Consider the following 20,432-nt stretch of genomic DNA (forward strand, 5'->3'; position numbering starts at 1 on the left):
TCTGGAGAAACTGGAGAAGTTTTAGGATCTAAGAGAATTGGCTGAGGAGATGGAGTAGGGCTTTGAGAGGAGGGGCTTGGACCCAGGGCCCAGAGATCCGAAAGATCTGAAGGGTCAGGGACAGAAAGTTGGACATAAAAATGTGTATAAGAGGAAAGAGAGGGGCACCTGGGTGGCTCAGTTGGTTAAGCGACTGCCTTTGGCTCAGGTCATGATCCTGGAGTCCCAGGATCAAGTCCCGCATCGGGCTCCCTGCTCAGCAGAGAGTCTGCTTCTCCCTCTGACCCTCCCCCCTCTCATGCTCTCCCTATCTCATTCTCTCTCAAATAAATAAATAAAATCTTTAAAAAAAAAAAAAAGAGGAAAGAAAAGGGAGGATTTAAATAAGATGTGGTTTTTAATTTTTGTTCTAAGATCGATTTCTGTTCTTTCCTCTTATTAAGGGAATCCCTAAGGCTAGCCATTATACTTGTGTCCTCTTTTCAATTTGGTCTCCCCATAGGTACCATTTAAGACAGTTATTTAGGATGAGAGCTTTCTAAAAACTTTTCAAATGTAAAAGTTTTTGTAGTTCCAGAAATCCATCATCTGGCCATTGATGAGTAAGACCCACAATGGTATATTTATTCTAATAGCAACTCAATTCAATAAGCCTTTTTTGTGGGAAGACCTAGAGGCAACTTTCGGGATCAGAATAAATTTTTACCATGAACACAACAGGCATCCCTGGAGTGGGTGCAGAAGATGCAGCCCCCATGATCCAAAAAGTTCACTCCAAAGATAGTCTAGGAAAGTAAAGCCCCTCATCACAGGGTTACAGACGTTAAGAATTGTGCAGTGAAAACAATGTCTTGGTTGCCTCCATTCATAGACCCACTAATCTGTGACACGGGGCAGGCACTACTGGAATGGGATTTTTTCCAGCACCAACAAAACAATGAAGATTGAAATGACAAAAGCCCCTTATGATAAGCTCCCCTGAAGCTGGCACAGTCAGATGAAGAGAATGCCGCTTGTGACTTTGTCACTGGGAACCACAGTCAATTCAACTGGCCCACAAGATGCACATTGGTACATGCACCTTCCAGTTGTCCAAGACCAGAGACAATATTCCTACTAGTCACAAAGCCAAGCTTTCAAGACATAGAATAAGACAGGGGTGCCTGGGTGGCTCAGTCGTTAAGCATCTACCTTCGGCTCAGGTCATCATCCCAGGGTCCTGGGATCAAGCCCCGCATCGGGCTCCCTGCTTAGCGGGAAGCCTGCTTCTCCTTCTCCTATTCCCCCTGCTTGTGTTCCTGCTCTCATTATCTCTTTCTCTGTCAAATAAATAAATAAAATCTTAAAAAAAAAAAGACAGAATAAGACAAAAGGAAAACTTCCATCTGGTTTTTCTCATATGCACATTAACAGCTTTCGTTAATCCTTGGGTCTCTTGGAGCTAAACTAATACCTAAGGAGGATGTGCTGCTGGGTTGGGGATTGTGTGGTGTATTCCTTGTTGCATGGATATTTTCTTGAGGTTGACCAACTTATCCTAACACATGTGTCTTTGAGTTGGGTGGTGAGCACTCTAACCGCTCTTAAGTGCTCGACCCAGGCCCACCAATTTTGCAGCTTTGGCTTCACAGATGTCCCTTAGCAAGAGCCTTTACCTCATGTGCCCATTAGACCACAACAAAGTTTGTCTACACAGATGCTGGTCTGGTGAGGACTGTGAACTCGCCAGTCTGTAAGGTTGGCTTGAACAGCTGTCTTACAGGGCCTATGCCAGAGACAGATGGAGACAAAGAAAAACAGTGACCATCTCTGGGAGGAAAAGGATCAATAAAAATCAAGAGTACTCATAATAAATCTTTACCAGAGTTGTTATACCCAAGTAACTAGCTCCATAAATATTTCCTCCTGCTAATCTAAATTTAGAAAAGGAAAACAAAGGACTCTTGCGTCCACCAGACCCTGCAGGCAAAGATCTGGGAGACTGATGAGGTAAGAATTCTTACCTTCTGCCAGATTTTTTTCAGAGGTCCCAGGATTTCTCAGCTGTAGCAGCCTCAGAGTGAGCACTGTCCAGCCAGAGAAGTTTTTCCCTTTGTGGTAGCCAACTGTAGGGGAAGAAAAACTTTTCCTCTACCTCTTTAGGTTCTTTTATCTGGGCTATTAATCAAATTGACTTATGACAGATTAACAAAAGAAAACCAAATTTAATTACTTACATACATACAGGAGCCCCACAATGAAAACAAGAATTTCCCCAACAGTCAGGCAATTGAAGTTTATACGCCATTTGAGTTCTTTACAAAGAAGGGGTTGGGGTCTGGGACTTCAAAGGGAAGGAAGACAATTTGCACGAAAATGTGAACAAATGTTTGGTAAACAAATGTTCCCCAGGCCATGCATAGGGAAATGGACACAGAGAGAACTTTGAACAAACAGTCCCTACCCATCTTACCAGCTTACCATATCTAGTCCATATTCTTTGTAACTATCTTTGGTGATATTTCTCTTCCTGGACCAGGCCCTCTATGTAAATTCTTTCAGGCAGTTGAGGGGGAACCTAAAAAACTCTTCTTGAGGCTTTTGGGCCTTACATGTCTTCAGCTCAAAATAATCAGCATGTAAAATAGGCACATTCTGGGAAGACTTGTTCTGAACCCCTCATTGAAGTCCAAGAAGCAGCTATTGCTAGTGCAAAGAGACTAAGGCAAGCATAAGCTCGGGCATGTTTGAGTATTAGAAGGTGGCCAGTATGATTGAAGCAGAGTTGGCAGGGGAGAGTAGGATACAAAAGTCGGAAGCAGACTGTCCAGATGAAGCACTGATATTTACTTCTAAGATGTTACAGTCATTATTTTTCCCCACCCACATAAAATGTTTTCCTCTCCTAGGAATCCCTTTCATATTAATGGTTTCACTTATCCACCCAGTTGTAGAAGTAGGGGGAAAAAAAACCCAAATCAAAAAACAAAACCATGTTCCCTCTTGCCTACAATAGATGGCCCCACTTCCTGCCTACCTCCCAAAGTAAACAATAGCTACAGTCAGAATTCTCCTTTCAGATTCCAAACACCAAATTTACAAACCTACCTTCATCTGAACACCTTTTCCACTTTCCCTTATGTCATGCTCTGCATCCATTTCCCTGCAGCCTGTTCAGGAATCTTAGATTACATATTATCCTATTTTCTATTTCTTAAACCTCTACTGAATATCTTCCATTAATATTTAAATACTTAATTCACTCCCATCTTAAAAAAAGGAAAGAGGCAACCTCCTTTTTTCCCCACCAGCTATTTACTGTCTGCTTTCTCTTTCCCTTTACAGATAACTTCAGAATTATTTACACTAGCAATGTTATTTCCTTGCCTCCCACTGATTCCTCAACCATTTGTCTGGCTGCTACACTCAACATACACCAAACTAACTAGAGAAATCAATGCTAAATTTAATGGGCATGTCTCAGTCCTCATCTCAACCTCACTGCCACCTTACACTATCACAATCACTCCTTTACGGAAACATGCTTGTCTCCTGTTTTTTCTGACCCCAACACTCTGCTGATATTCCTATTTCTGACATCTATTAGTTCACTCTCTTCTACCCAACCTTTAAATGCTGAACCTTCTTTCTGAATGAACCAGAAATATTATGAGTTGGGTTTCTAGCTACATGCATAATCTAATAGATATATTTTAAATGAAAGGTAAGTTCACTGACGAATGGCCTAAAATAAAAACAATCTATTCATCCATATCCATCATGATTAGTGCCAAGCACTACTTTGGGTACTACCAACTCAGTGGTAAACAAAGACAATGTTTCTGATCTGAGTTTACACTGTAGTGGAAATAACAAACATATAAAACAATGTCAAGTAGTGATAAGTGAAAGACACTAGAAAAAAATACGAAGGAGAGTAAAGTCATGAGAATGATAGAGGATGGATATTTACAGAAAGGTCCAACTCTGAGGAGGTGACGTGAAGCAGGGACCTGAATGTAAAGAACGTAAGCCATACAAAGACCTAGGTAAAGAGCATTTCAGAGTAAACAGTAAGAGTAAAATCCCTTAGATATTAGGCAGATAGGATGTTGGCGGATTGAGAAATGGCAAGAGATCCAGAGGTCTGCAGTAGAGTTAATAAGGTTGACTGGTTGTTGAAATTGTAGAGAAGGGCAGAGACCAGAACAGATAGGACCTGGGTAAAAGAGTTTGGACTGTTATTATTAGGAATGCCACTAAAGGGTCTTGAACAAGGAAATGATGGGATTTCATTTGCATTTTTTAAATTTATTTGACACACAGAGAGAGAGAGAGCACAAGCAGGGGGAACGGCAAAGGGAGAGAGAGAAAGAGGCTCCCCAGTGAGCAGGGAGCCCAATGTGGGGCTCAATCCCAGGACTCCGGGATCATGACCTGAGCCAAAGGCAGACATTTAACCGACTGAGCCACCCAGGCACCCCCTTGATTTGCATTTTTAAAAAAGAGTAAAACAGGGGCACCTGGGTGGCTCAGTCGGTTAAGCGTTTGCCTTCGGCTCAAGTCATGATCCCAGGGTCCCTGGATTGAATCCCACATCAGGCTCCCTGCTCAGCGGGGAGCCTGCTTCTTCCTCTCCCTCTACCCCTCCCCACTGCTTATACTTGCTCTCTCTCATATAAATAAATAAAATCTTAAAAAAAAAAAGGCTAAAACATGTAGTCTAATTAAAAATTTGATAAGAACTGTTTACTTTTCAAGGGCTCACATAAATGGCCTTAAAAATTAAATCAGAAGAAACATTACAACAAAGTAATGAGAAATTCCCTTTCTACACTAAAATTTATTTAAAAATCACTTGGTTTACTTTAAGAATAGAACAAACCCTATCATTCAAACACTTTCCAATTTTTCTCCTCACTTTCAAAGTCCAAACACAGGCACCCTACATATAATCTACAAGGTTTTAATCAAGTCAATACTTCCCTTTCAAAGTTTCTTAATATAGATGCTAAAATTAAAAGCCTTGGGATTTATGTAACAATCAAAACACATCATTTACTTACAATATTGATTATCAATATTGCCTAGAACAGGAAAAAGTGAAGCTTCACTTTCTGCTTTTATAATACCATTGTGTATAGTATTCTGCCTGAAGATGAAAAATGAGAACATATATACAATACTGTTGTCAATTTTATATACTTTTTCAAATCTGTGTTAGCTTACATTTACATTTTTATTATAAAAATGATTTTCCAAATACAATGCAATAGTACAAAAGTCATTTTTAAATAAAATCATGAAAGCATTGTTTATGTAAATGTTCAACAAATAAAACACTTTGTAATGCAATTTTTTTAAAAGTCAAAACTTCTTTCTGGTATTTATTAGAAAATAAACCCAACCCACAGAATGAAATGAAAACAGTAAAACCTTACTAATTGGAACTGAGGGAAGATAAATATGAGTGGTAGAATGTTTGGAAAGAAAAGCAATTTTGCTAACTTCTTAAGTCTTGCAATTTTATTTAGCCTATCAAAATATTAAGAGGCAGTGTTTAGCAGGGCTTAGCAAACGTTCCTACTTTCATTCAAAGTACCAAGTAATTCACTTCTACTGCAATTACACTGTTAGTAAACAAACAATATTTTTAAAGGGCCAGGTTTTCTTCTCTCTCTGAAGTCACTAGTTTCCCTAAAATCTTCTATTTTAATTTTTGTTTTCACATGTTGTGAAGCAGTGCAGTTCTAATGAAGTTTTACTACATTTGGGAATTCATATTTTGGACACTGCTTTGACAACATCAAAATAATACAAATTTGATACAAAAATCACTTTTCCCCAGAGGTAAGATTTTGTTTTCTGACACTGTTTTTGTCAACTAGTCATGGCAAATTAAAAGTTGATTTCCCAATACTATTTTGTCACATGGCTTTTTTGCCTCTTTTACACCCATCTCTGCTGTCTGAATATGCTCATGGAATATAAAATAGTTTTATCCAATCAAAAATAAGAAAAATCAAACCATACTGCATTATGAATATAAATTATTCCATGATTATATGCTTTAGAATTATACCCTCCAATAGTATAGACTCTAAAACATTAACTGCTCTAGATAAAAATAGCATCAATTCCTAAGCTACAATGGAAGCTATTATCCTAAGTCAGAGGCTTGAAAATCTCAATGCCCTTTTGCAAATGCTACCTAACTTTTGTAAAACCAAACAAATATACCCAAACCAATAACATCATATTAAGATCATCACTACAAAATAAATCAGCAAAAATTATGATTATGTTCTATGACTTTTAGAAAACTACGCTAGTTACTTGGATCTTCTAAGTAGCACTTAAATAATACAATGTATACCTGGGCTGAAAGGACAATGAAGAAATTATATATATACTTATATAAAACAGACTAATGAAACATGTTATACATATTAAATTTCACATAATCTTGAAGATTTTAGGAAAACTTATTTTTTAATTGAAAATATACTTTAACCAAAAAACCCCTGTCATACACTGACCATGTTGAATAACCCTATACTGCCCGTATAGGAGGTTCAAAGGAAGATACAGGATAATATTTGAGCTGCCAGTATTGAGAGTCTCAAGAGGCTGAAAGACTAGAATACCCCTTGGAAGAGAAACTGGGGGGAAAAAAAATTACTCCTTTTTCTTCCTCCAAATGTTGTTAAATAAACCAGTTATCCCCGAAAGTAATGAAGACACATTTCAAGTAATTACTCTGCTTACAAGTTTTATTTACACAGTAATTATTAATAGTGGTTTTTAGTGAATTCCTTGTATATTTACATTTTATATACACATTTATACTTGAAAGGTAAAGAAACTGTACAATAATAAAAATGAGAAAAAGAAATACAGTAATTTAGGTCAAACTCAGGAAACAAATACTCACAAGTAAGATTAAATTTAAGCAGGTAATATAACTTCAGTGAGATTACTGCCAGGGATTACATTCCCTCTGATCAGGGCCACCAATATCAAGGAAGTAGTTACCAGAGTTAAAATGTCACTCTAAAACCTATTAAGACCCTGGGTACTCCCTCAATATTTATTACAATACCAGTTTCCACTAAGTAAGCTCCTAAGATAGGAGTTAACTTCTGACGGTTCCACTAGTGGTCCCTAGGCTAGAATGACCCATGGGGTAAAAATATATGGACACCATCTGGTCCCATACTCCTAAAGAGGCAGTCACTGAACTAACAAGGTTGTCAGGCTTGTTAGTTTGAAGACTATATACCACTAACAGAAATAGTATGCTCAAGTATTGTTTTAAACCAAACTGCAAACATAAAAGCACACTGTACATCTAATTATTAACCAAAGAGCACGTTATACAGATATCACTTATAATACTCAAGTGACTTATTTTAGGTTCAAGGATTAAACATATTACAATAAATTTCATATTGATTTACCAATAATTAATAATTTCTTTATCCACTATACCATCAAAGTTAGACTCATTAGAAAAAAGTTAATTTTATCTTTTTCTTTTACGCTTATTTCCATTGATTAGAAAATTATGCACAGTGTTTTACAAGTCATAGACTTGGCTACATATTAAGATTTCGAATTTAAAACTAGAATTAAATTTTGTTTCTACAGACAGTGAAGGAATTTTAACTAAAAAGTTTAAAGTCTTGCCAAGTAGCATGCTATTTCAGAACTCTCAGAATTCATATGTTTTACTCTTACCAGTGAAAAATCTCATTTATATATATGGACTTACTTCCAAAATCAAGTCTTCAGTCCACTAAAGTGCAAAGAACTTTCCTTCTACCAGTTAGCTTCCTTAAATTACTAGATGAATAACTCCTCAGACTAGAAACAGAAAGGCTAAAATTCTTTGAGTGATAGGAATTACTTAAGAAACAATTTTTCTTCAAAAACAAACAGACCTGATACTGTAGAAAAACACCTAAATAAATGTGAAACAAGCTCCCACCAGTGTTTCCAGTTCCCAGAAAACCCAAATTTGCCCCAACCTGTGAATGAAGGCAACAACTTCAGTGACTTAAATAATTTACAATCAAAGTTGCTTTCTCTTGGTCTCTAACATCTTCAAAAGGTTGGAACTGGAGATAATATTTGTATTAAGGTGTTTATTTCAAATAGTATTTTGGAAGTTAAAGTTAACAATCCTGCTCTGACCTCCAAAGTGCTTTTATGTTAATTGTTAAAAAAGAAAAGATGTAAAAATTTGAATAATCTCCAAAGCTGTTAAAAAAGTTTATTGCATTAAACTGTTCCACTCCAAATTATGGAGTATGAACTAGCCATTTAAACTTTTCCCTTTGTAAAATGGCTCTCCCTACAAAATACTTTTTTATTAATACTGTCAATCGGTTACTCATTTCATTTACTTCAGCCATGGAATTCAAAATCAGCAGTTTCCCATGTCTTGATTCTTTTAGATTTCGCCAACATTTTCTTCCATGCTTTTTACATAGGAAACGAAAAACTTTTATCAAAACAACATTATTTATGTTTCAATTAGTCTGTTAATTTTGAAGATTAGCTTTTCAGAGCAGGACTATTATTCTTGTCTCCTTCTTTAATATCCTTCATTACAGATGCAAAGACCTGGAAATTATATAAAGGAAAGATTAATCCTCAAAATTAACTACCACATAGATTAAAGAGATTGAAGTAACTATAGTTTATTAATATGAAAAAGCTTTAGTATATTTAACTCCTCTGGAAGTCCTCTGGAAGACTGCTATTCTTAAATCCTCTTGTTCGTTTCAGCCCAATTTTATGGTATATAATTAGATTTCAGTTTTCATCACTGGCCAAATATTCTGAAATTACTATTTGGTAACAGAACATTTTCTGGATCCATATTCTTACATTTCACTTTCATAAGCAATAAAACTGTGAGCTTATGATGCCTACGGTCTATCATTCAAGGAGCAAGTGATAATGCTTTTATGGCACTTAACTTAGACTGCCAATGTTTGCTTCCCTAACAGGACTAAGCATCTAAAAAGCCAGGATCATACATTATATTCTATTGCAAATACTTAGCATAAGGTAGGTGGTTTTTGTTTTTGTTTAAGTAGGCTCCATGCCTAGCGTGGAACCCAGCATGGGGCCTGAACTCATGACCCTGAGATCAAGACCTGAGCTGAGACCAAGAGTTGGACGTTTAACCAACTGAGCCACCCACCCAGTTGGATGTCTAACCAACTGAGCCATCCAGTATGTGACTGATACAACTGTTGTCTATTTGAAATACCAAAGTAAAAAAAAGAATAAAAAAAACAAACCAAAGTTACTGGACTTACATAAAAATAAAACTTCCAAATACTATTGGATAGGTGAAAGAGGAGCAATCTGCTTTAAACTCTTGCCTTTTCAAAGTCAAAAATTATTTTTTGCTGTTTTTTAATTAAGCACTAACATTTGAGAAATAAATTTTTTTATAAGAAGCCAACTGATTGTTTTAACACATCCATTAGAAGAAGTAGGAAAAGGTCACTCTACCTGAGTCCATTTTTTGGTGCTATTCTGCATCTGAATGGCTGCAATACAGCTGAACAGCTTTTCTGATGTGATATCTTCTGGCAATTTAGTTAGAAACTGTGCTATATGAATAAAGTCCATTTGTAGGAGAATATCTTCATATAATCGGAGGATTCCTAATCCAGTCCTAAATAAAAATTCCTCCCCATCTCTGCAAAATACATCCCAGACTCGACAGGCCAGATCAAGTGGTAGTGATTTGCTATATAGTGTGAAGATCCTAAAATTAGGGAGAAAAGAGTCATTGAAATTTTTCATTCATTTATTCATTCACTTATTAATCATCTCTCTATAAAAAGAACAGTGCTTAATTAGGGATAAAAAGATAAATAAAATATGGCTCCTTCTTTCAAAGAATTTGAATAGTAGGAAAGTAAGTAAAAGTAATTTACAACCTTCCACAGAGACATGTCCTAATACAAATGAGAGTGGCAAAAACACCTAGTGGTTAAGGGGATGGGCTCTGAAACCAGAATGTCTGAGTCTGACATTAGTGATGTTACCTTGAGCAAGATATCCACCCTTGCTGTGCCTCCGTTTCCTCATTAGTAAACAAAGAATAATATTACCTACCTCTCAGGATTGTTTTGAAAATTAAAGGAACAAATGTATTCAGAACAGTGCCTGGCACATAAGAAAGGCTCAATAAAAGTTACTTATTGTATGAGGAATCCAAGTATCATCTTTTAGTAACCTAAATACAAAATCATAATCTGACTTCTCTCTTTTCTCCTACCACAAACATCTACTGGTTTTTTCCCCCTTTACCAAACTTTACTTACTACTTCTTTTGGAGCATGTATAGCTCCAACAGAATCACCAAAATGGTTTTTCCCATCTTTTCTGACAATGTCTGATCATGTCATTCTTTATCCAGTGGTGCTTCAGGGCGGCATTCTGGTTGGGGAAATAGGGACAGTAGGTGCTAAAGAACTTCTCTTGAAGCTGCCTTGGCAAAGCACACCTTTTTTTTTTTTTTTTTTTTTAAGTAATTTCTACACGCAATGTGGGGTTCAAGCTTACAACCCTGAGGTCAAGAGTTGCATGCCCCACTGATTGAGCCAGGTGCTTCCAAAGTACACATTTTTCTTTACAAAGACCGTGTTTATTTGAGGTAGTGCTGATGAAACTTGAGGAAGGGAACTAAAGGCTCTTTGCCCCCCTCCTCCCTACCCCTAGCCTTTAGCACTGCCACTTATTCATTCCTTTTTTCTTGCATGATTGATCCTGGGATTTGTATGTAGTAAGTTCAACAAAGGCAGTGAAACAAAAATCCATGTCTATTTCTTCAATTATAAACACGTATTTAATTGCATAATAAAAGCACACCCCTGGTAGTACAGAGAATAGTAATTCATTGCTCAAAATGACAGCAGGTATCAGCAGTGCCTAGGACGTGCACAGTATTATTAGTTACATTCTGCTCCCTATTACCAACTGTGATACTGGTTTGCCTTATGTTCACACTCCTCAGACTGACAACTGAGTATTTTCCCCCTTTCTCTACAGATTTAGTATTTGACCTTGGGCTTCTGGGTCTCATAACATAAAACCTTTCTTCTCCCCATTATCTTGGGGCCTTCCCAGAAGAACTCTTAATGTTCCTAGTGGAAACAGAAAAGAATATACACTGAAGCAGCTCTTTTGCCCTTGGGTCTTGTCCCCATGCTTTAATAAAACCACCTTTTTTGCACTGGGAGAAAAAAAGAACACACTGAAATATAACTAAGTTTTTTAAAAAGCTTAAATAAAAGAAGCCCCAAACAACTGGGAATATAATATAGCATATTTGATCAAGGCCATTAATTATGTATGAAAACTTAGTATCATTTTCATGAAATCCACCGAATTGATGAATGGGATTTAAGGTTTGAATGTTTCATATGTACTCTTAACAACCTATCTTAAGATAATTGCTCCATCCCTTTGGCAAAATTCACCACCCCACCATTCTATAATCAACTGGTGATGGCTCACAAGACTCCTCGGCAAGGAAGAGTTGTAATTGCAATGTTGAAAAAAAGACACTAGCACCTAAATAAGGCATCACTCCTCTGTCAAAAAGCACGATAAAGCCTTGAAAAAAACAAAGCCCTCAGTTAAAAAAAAAAAAAAAAGGAAAGAAAAAAAAAGAAACACTATCATAACTATCATAAGCTCTTGTGTGTTAAGAATGATAAAGAAATGGCTCTCTCCTCTGAGAGCGTAGCATGCAGGCACTGAAGGAGATAAATCAAGTAAAACACTCTCACTACAACCCAAGATACAGATACTACTCCCATTTTATAGATAAGAAACTAAAACACAAACTGAGGGATTCTGATTTTAGCCCAGAGTCCATGTTCTTAATCAAATGCCTCCCCACAAAAATGTCAGCGTTTCTCTCTTTGTAAGGGAAGGAGTTTTTATATGTATAATCATGTGCATGAGATTTACTCTAGTTCCTAAAATACCCAAGAAGTTATACTTTTCTTTTAATTGTATTTTATTTATGTGATGACTTACCAGTCTATCAAGTATATGTCTGGTGTAAGACTGTAAGATTTGAAATGAAGAAATAGTTTGGAGAGATTTTCTTCAAAAAATACTTCAAATGTTGCAAAATATTTCAACATCTAAAGATAGAAATATCAATAAAGTTATTAAAGAGTATACTTTAGAAATAGAGAAATTAAATCCTTAATAAATTAAAAGAAAATCTTGCTTAGCACTTCTGAGTCTTTTCATCAAGCATTTGTAAAACTATAGTTCAATGAAAAACTTATTTTAGATCAGATTAGTTTGGTCTTCTAATTACTGTTTTTCACTCTAAAAGAGCATTCAGACTATAGAAACTGACAGTCAAAGGAAAACACGATTCCTTCCAAATGTTCATACCATGCTGTGATCCACACGAAAAAAGGCCAACTGGCAAGGCTTATTGAGGAGGTTTGCAAATGCAATGAAGGCATCTGCCTCTTCCAAATTGAGAATGAGAACTGCTGCTATGAAGGACATCCCTTGGACCTTCAAAGAGAAAAGAAATTAATCAAAATGTGCTTACAATAATAATTCTGAACAGTTTATATTATTGTATTGCTTAAAAATTATAAGGTGATATTAAAGTAGAATTAATCAAGTTTTCTATTTGTCAATGAAAGTAAATACAGTGGACCTGCCAATAACTATGAAATCTCCCTAATCCTAAATTTCTTGTTCATGTGCTATGGTTTAAAAAGAATTAGGGAAAATTTTGGAAAAAAAGAAAGTATCAGCTTTTACTTGCTACAAAAGCCTATCTCCGTGCACTAATCTCGCTTTGATTTTCTCTCAATCTGAAGTCTTTCAAAGTAGAGGGTAGTGAAAATCCGGTGACTGTCTTCATTGTCACAGCACCTCTGTCTGAGGTAGAAAGTGAGGAACCAAGAATAAAAGAAATATATGAGAAGTGCTGCTGAAGTTCTAAGACAGAAGAGGTGGTGGGAGGGTGGACAGGAAGGCTGGGTTCCTGGAAAAGCAGGACAAAGAAATAAGAAAAAACCATCCCAAGAAAGAAAGGAATATGAGCAAAGACACAAGGACCAGCCCAGCTGGAGCACAATCTTTATACTGGTAGAACTTAAGCAGGATGCAGTTACAAACAGTAGAAAGCCTTGAGGAAAAAGCTCAGCTACACAGACGCTTGCTTGTGAGTTATGGACAACTGCTGTACATTTCTGAGCAGATAAGTGATATGGAACTGCTGCTCATTCTTTAAAGAAACTTCATCAGGCACTTACTTCTGGTAGAGATTTGCATAATACACTTACCCAAAAACAACACTAACAGTATTTACAATGAAACCACTGTCTCTTTTTCCCAGCCAAATGTTTTGAAGGTTTGCCTACAATCACTATTTTAGATAAGATTAGTTTGGTCTTCTAATTACTGTTTTTCACTCTAAAAGAGCATTCAGAGTATAGAATTCTCAGCTCCCTTTGAAATTTTTATTTTCAGCACACGTCAGTTTGGATTCCCACTCCATTACTAGCCGATCTTGAAATTCCTCTTGCCAGGATAACCAATAACTTGTAAAACCCAATGGGCACTTTTCTACCCTCTTAGAATTCCCTTTGCTTCTGTGATCCAGTATTTCTTTGTTCTCCTCCTACCTCTCTGGCTTCTTCTGAGTGCTCTTTACAAAATCTACAGTAATCCCCTATTTGATTTTTCAGAGTATAAATTCCGTGAGGATAGAGCCTGTGGTTGGCAGAATAACATGCCCAGGAAGATATCCACATCCTAGTCCCTGGAACCTGTGAAAGTGTTATCTTACAAGGCAAAAGGGACTTTGCAGATGTGATTAAATTAAGGATTCTGTGAGGGTAAGATTATCCTCGATTATGTGGGTGGGCCCAATGTAATCATCATGAGGGTCCTTATAAATGAAAGAAGGAAATGGGGAGGTAGGAGAGTCACAGAGAGATATGAGGATGCTACACGACTGGCTTTGTAGACAGAGGTAGGGGGTCAAGAGCCAAGGAATGTAGGCGGCTTCTCGAAGCTTGAAAAGGCAAGGAAATGGATTCTTCCCTAGAGCCTCCAGAAGGAAAACAACCCTGCTAATACCTTGACTTTCAGACTTCTCATCTCCAGAGCTGCCAGATAATAAATTGGTATTGTTCAAAGCCACTAAGTTTATGGCAATTTGTTATGGCAATAATAGGAAACTAAAACAGTACAGAGACAAGACCATGTCTGTTTGTTCACAATTATATTCTTAATGCCACAAAATTTGCGGGTTAGATGCAAGGGGCAAACTGTTAGGTGTCTCTAACAGACAGGTAGCAAATAAAGGAATTAATATATTTAATTGAATCTAAGATGCTGTTTAAGAAACACTACTTTACATAACACTAAAAAAGGAAAATGTTGCCTATTAAAGACAATGCTTTCCCAGAATTTTTATTTGATGATGCATGAAATCACAGAGCTATTTGAAGCTCACTCAGATTTATCATGTATCACTCTTTTGCATACATGACAAGAAAATAAGAAAAATAAAGTTATTTCTTAAGTATCTTCAAAGTCCAATTTTTCTGAATATTCTGAATGTTTTATCAACTTGTGATGTGATGTACCAAAATGAGCACATCATTTATGTAGTATTTCTATGAAAAATGTATAACCTTAATCTAATCATGAGGAAATGGTCAGGAAACTACTGTAAAAGTATCAAAAGTGTTACAGGCTTGGGGTGCCTGGGTGGTCAGTCGTTAAGCATCTGCCTTCGGCTCAGGTCATGATCCCAGGGTCCTGGGATCGAGCCCTGCATCAGGCTCCCTGCTCCACGGGGAGCCTGCTTCTCCCTCTCCCTCTCCCACTCCCCCTGCTTGTATTCCCTCTCTCGCTGTCTCACTCTCTGTCAAATAAATAAATAAAAATCTTAAAAAAAAAAAGTGTTACAGGCTTGACTTTTCAAAGTGTTATAGTTCTGAGAGACAGAAAAGGCTAAAGAACTGTTCTAGATTAAAGGAGACTAAGGCAATACGCCACATATAACTCTGAATGGATCTTGGAAGTGGGGGTGGGATGAAGCTAGGGCAACTTTTCTGTTAGGCTTAAGTTATTCAAAATAAAAATTTGACAAACCAAAACCCCACAAACAATTAAAAACAACAACAACAACAACAGTTTATGTATAGACCACTCAGCTTAAGAAGTAAAACTTTAGGGGCACCTGGCTGGCTCAGTAAGTAAAGCATGCAACTCTTGATCTCAGGGTTGTGAGTTTAAGCCCCACATCGGGCATTTGGTTACTTAAAAAAAAAAAAAAAAAAAAAAAGGGTGCCTGGGTGGCTCAGTTGGTTAAGCGACTGCCTTCGGCTCAGGTCATGATCCCAGGGTCCTGGGATCGAGCCCCACATCGGGCTCCCGGCTCAGCGGGAAGCCTGCTTCTCCCTCTCCCTCTCCCCCTGCTTGTGTTCCTGCTCTCGCTGTCTCTGTCTCTGTCAAATAAATAAATAAAATCTTTAAAAAAAAAAAAAAAGAAGTAGTAAAACTTCACCCATTGAAGTACCTGTGTAACCCACCACCTTTCTGTTTCTTGAAGTCTTTCTTCCTTCCCTTATGCCTGCCTAGGTCATAGGAGGAGGTCATCTACTCAGATTCCCCATTCTTTATTCCCCTTGCATACATGCACATGGATCTTTCTTGTTTTAGTTTTGCTGATAATCACTATAGATAAATGGAGAGCTATAATGAAAAATCAATGTGGGAAAGTTACAAAGCTTACAAAGTTCTTACAGTAATATCTGAATCCTGGTCTACAGTTTGACTCCCCCTGAGATACTGGGAAATGTGTCTTCTCACTTCCACCTTTATGATTATGATATACGGACCTTCCAGCCCCACCCCAGTTTACAGTAGACACAGTCCAGGCAAAATAATAACTACCTACTCCCTTGCTGCAAAGGAGAAAGCTTGTCTTAGAGGACCTACAGACAGCTGATACTCAAGATTCTAGAGTTTTATTCTACTCAGAAGGAACTTATAACCATTTCCTCACAGCAGAAAAAGAATACAATTCAACAATCTAGACAGCCGTGGTCTTAAACTGGGAAGAGGGCGCCCTGGAAACACATAAAGAATACTTTCCAGAGAGTCCACGGTACCCCATCATGGATTATTTTAAGGGAATCCATTCCCAGATCCTCCATTTACACGTTTGCTTTCTACACATGGTTTGCCTAAGAATGTCACTACATTCACAGTAGCAAGTGAAAGTCACAGTCCTCACTCATCCTATAATTTATGACGGTGAACTGCTCTGAAGCATGAAATGTGAAACAAAAGGATAATTCGAAATACCGTTTGGAGAAAGCTCATGGCTTCCTGTCACAGGTGAATAGAAATAGGACTGAATTTCATTATATGTAGAACAGAGATGAGTAGTAACAGCTTTCATTTGGTGACCTCACCTCTTCCATACCACCTTCTATCAAAGAATGCACAGCCACTGAGGGAGAGTCCCAAGGAGAACAAATAAAGAAAATAGTAATATAGATTGGTGCCCTTGGTTCTTTTAAGCTGGTTCACAACTGGAATATGAACTATTACCAATTTTTTTCAAGATATACTGAATAAATTCCAGAAATAAAACTTTTGTGTGATTTACTGATAGATTCAGCATGTGTTATTCATTAATGTAATTAAAAACCTCTTTTGTCAAATAATATGAAATATATATTCCAACATAGTTTATACTATTCTCTTATCTTATAAAATAAATGTGATTTGGCTGACTGGTTTGCCACTAAGGTTTGGCATTGTCAGGTTATATTGTGGTCATTTTACATGAATTCAAAGAGCTAATCTGCATAATTTGTAAAATATTAATATAGGGCTTGTTTATATATATATATATATTTAAGATTTTATTTATTTGATGGAGAGAGACACAGCAGAGAGGGAACACAAGCAGGGGGAGTGGGAGAGGGAGAAGCAGGCTTCCCGCCAAGCAGGGAATCCAACGCGGGCCAAATCCCAGGACCCTGGGACCATGACCTGAGCCGAAGGCAGATGCTTAACGACTGAGCCACCCAGGCGCCCCTGTTTTTTTTTTTTTTTTTTTAAATTAAAGTATACTTGACATATATTAGTTTCAGGTGTACAACATAGTTATTTGACAGCTACATATCTCATACGTTTTTCTTTAAATGGATGAGATATATAAAATCATTATACTGTTTAAATTCCATTGGCTACACTTTTTTAAAAAGATACGAGAGTTTTATTTTAAAATAATACTTAGCAAGTGCTAAAAATTAAATCCTTTATAAACTCATGATGAAAGAAATTTAAATGTCAACTTAAAAATGTGAACATTATAGGGGCACCTGGCTGGCTTGGTTGGTAGAGCATGCGACTCCTGATCTCAGGGTTGTAAATCTGAGCCCCATACTGGGTAATTTTAAGATTACTTAAAAATAAAACCTTCTTTTAAAAAATATTTTTATTTATTCATTTACCAGGGAGAGAGAGAGAGAGAGAACCAGCAGGGGGAATGGCAGGCAGAGGGAGAGAAGCAGGCTCCCAGCTGAGCAAGGAGCCTGATGCAGGGATTTGATCCCAGGACTCTGGGATCATGACCTTTGTATAAACAACAAACAAATAAATCATGTTACATTAAAAGGTGATAACGGCTACAGGACAAATAAAGGGGGGAAGTGCCAAGTTTGGGAATGGGGCAAGTTTTATATTATATATTATATTATATTTTATATTAAAGAAGATGGTCCAAGTAGTCCTTATGGAGAAAGTGAAATCTGAATGAAGAGTCTAAACTCTCTTGCTCATGTATTATGTCATAGAATAGTAAAAACATGTAATGTTCACATTTTTTAAAGATTTTATTTTGGGGATGGCTGGGTGGCTCAGTTATTAAGTATCTGCCTTTGGCTCAGGTCATGATCCCAGAGTCCTGGGATTGAGTCCCACATTGGGCTCCCTGCTCACCGGGAGCTTCCCCCTCTGCCCCTCCCCCCCTGCTTTTGCACACTCTCTCTCTCGCTCACTCTCTCTAATAAATAAATAAAATTAAAAAAAAAGACAAAGGTGAGAAGATGAGGTTTTATGACTTCCAATTAAACATGGCAAACTGAACACTCACATTTTTCTTTGATCCCTCCCAAATCCAACTAAAATGACGTTAAAGAAAAAAATAAATATTAGCCTAGGAGGACAAAGAGAATGGAAAATAATATAAACAGTAAATAAAAATGTCACTAGCGGGTGCCTGGGTGGCTCAGTTGGTTAAGTGACTGCCTTCGGCTCAGGTCATGATCCTGGAGTCCCTGGATTGAGTCCCGCATCGGGCTCCCTGTTCGGCAGGGAGCCTGCTTCTGCCTCTGACCCTCCCCCCTCTCATGTGCTCTCTCTCTCTCATTCTCTCTGTCTCAAATAAATAAATAAAAAAAATCTTAAAAAAAAAATGTCACTAGCATTCTAGAAATTGTAACTAAATGGAGAATGTTGAAACTAAGATATCTGCAGAGGAAGCAATAAGTAGCAAACCAATTCTACCACAAATCTGGAAGGCTCAGAAACTGAAGTTATTATGCCCCTCTGAAATTGGGGGTAAGACTAAAGTTCCAACCAAAGGATTGGTTGAAAATTTATAAAAGGAGCAAATCCCTTCCTCTATTCTATACGGACAGGTGCCTATCTTTCCCCAAACCCAACATAATATAAGGAGTTTATCTCTAGAGGCACAGGCATAGGGAGGAGGCACCACACCAACAGCAGTGGCAATTAAGAAAAGTTTCCAAACTGAATAATAAAGCCCCCAGTAGCTCTCCCAGAAATCTGGCAGGCAGTCTCGCAAGCCCCTGGGAAGATTCGTCTCTGGGTCAATTGACAGGCCCGAGAAAAATAAGACAGAGAGATACAGACATTTGGGAGCTAGTACAACATAAGATACTTTGATAAGATAGATAAAATGTTTATATTCAAAAACCAGATTGAAGCAAGTACTTACATAACCAACATCAGGTCTGTAACACGTATATGCCCCTAAGATACTATGTAAGACATCATGATATGGGCCACCCTTAGGAGAGAAAAATGAAATGTCAAACTATGCAAATAAGTGTCTGTAAGTTAATTCCCAAATAAGTAATTTTTAAATAAACTTCAGCATTTCCTAAATGAGTAGTTTTAGTTAGTATATTGTTTCACCGTCAGAAATATGCTAAATACACTCTGTAAGATGTGTTCTCTAAAGAATTAATAAAAATATTTAATCCTGAAAAACAAAAAAAGCCAAATAAACTCACTTGATGGATGCAAGTTATACAGTCTGTGTACTATTTTAAAGATTTCTAGATTTGGTACAATAGGATTATGATGAAAACAGACTGTTTCATTTCATACAATACAATTTTAGCAAAAGGAAACCATCAAGCTACATCAAATTAAGTTTATTAATAATTTTAATCTTAAAGGATAAAAATTTTTATTTCATTTTATCAGTCTAAATAGAGAAATTCCACGTGTGAAATATAAAGTACATACAAAATGTAATCACTTCTCATAAAGTATTAGCAACTAATGACAGCCTATGCACAAAATCATTTTTATGAACCATTTTTTCGTATTTCAATAGTAATTCTGGAAAACTAAGATTTGGGAAAATGTTCTTTACATTTTACCAACTGAGCAATCAAAAATGTTAAAATTCAAATATCTTACAGAATAAAAAGTAAGACAAAGAAATTCACCTTAATGAATAAAGATATGGGCTATGCTAAATGCAATGCATTCAGTCAATGGAACAAAGTAACAGAAATTCCTTTAGAATTTTCCTACTAGTTTCACACTTTTATATAAATGTCTCTAATTTTTATGGTTTTGCCTTTTAAAAAGGCTTTTGAGAATTTGTTGCCTCGGATTACAAAAAAATTTAAAAAGTAGTTACAACTGATTAGAAACCCTCACCTTCTGAAAGATGTAAAGGGATGGAAATGTACGGGATATGTCCAACTTAATTAATTCCAGACTGGCCTCCCGATCAGCAACAGACACACCTGCATTTGTCAGGTAGATAAAATTAAAATGATTACTTGGCTATACCCAGTTCAATCTTGTACATACAGAATGATCACATAGTATTGATATGTTACTTAAGGAAAGTTAAAAGATGAATAATAAAGAAATTTAAAGAAATGCCACACAGCTTTTGCTGGAACTTAGAGCAATTCTTTCATGAAAAAAATATTTATATATTTATCAGAAAGATATATTTCTACTTCCAGTTTTTATACAAGGTAAGAGCAGACTATCACTCCCACAATAACAACTGGGAAAAAACAAGTAAGTTTCAAATAGCACAAGGTTTTTAAAAAGGCATTAAGTGGGGGGGAAAA

The 20,432-nt window shown here is 36.8% G+C and overlaps 1 protein-coding gene across 4 annotated transcripts in view; it reads right to left on the bottom strand.

Moving 5' to 3' along the window:
• Positions 1–6,738: 6,738 nt before the first annotated feature.
• The window catches only part of TBC1D12 (TBC1 domain family member 12), a 123,142-nt gene continuing 109,448 nt past the window's right edge, over positions 6,739–20,432 (bottom strand). For all 4 annotated transcript variants that reach the window (XM_081823801.1, XM_081823800.1, XM_081823799.1 and 1 more), the window contains 6 exons: positions 20,005–20,093; positions 19,046–19,117; positions 12,427–12,555; positions 12,055–12,164; positions 9,511–9,769; positions 6,739–8,607 (listed from right to left, as the gene is read on the bottom strand). In XM_081823801.1, the coding sequence (XP_081679927.1) occupies positions 8,539–8,607; positions 9,511–9,769; positions 12,055–12,164; positions 12,427–12,555; positions 19,046–19,117; positions 20,005–20,093 (728 nt within the window). In that variant the 3' untranslated portion in view covers positions 6,739–8,538. The remainder of the gene's footprint in view (positions 8,608–9,510; positions 9,770–12,054; positions 12,165–12,426; positions 12,556–19,045; positions 19,118–20,004; positions 20,094–20,432) is intronic.

Source organism: Leptonychotes weddellii, chromosome 6 (genome assembly GCF_054177405.1).
Source record: "Leptonychotes weddellii isolate Sample4059 chromosome 6, ASM5417740v2, whole genome shotgun sequence".
Lineage (NCBI taxonomy): Eukaryota > Metazoa > Chordata > Mammalia > Carnivora > Phocidae > Leptonychotes > Leptonychotes weddellii.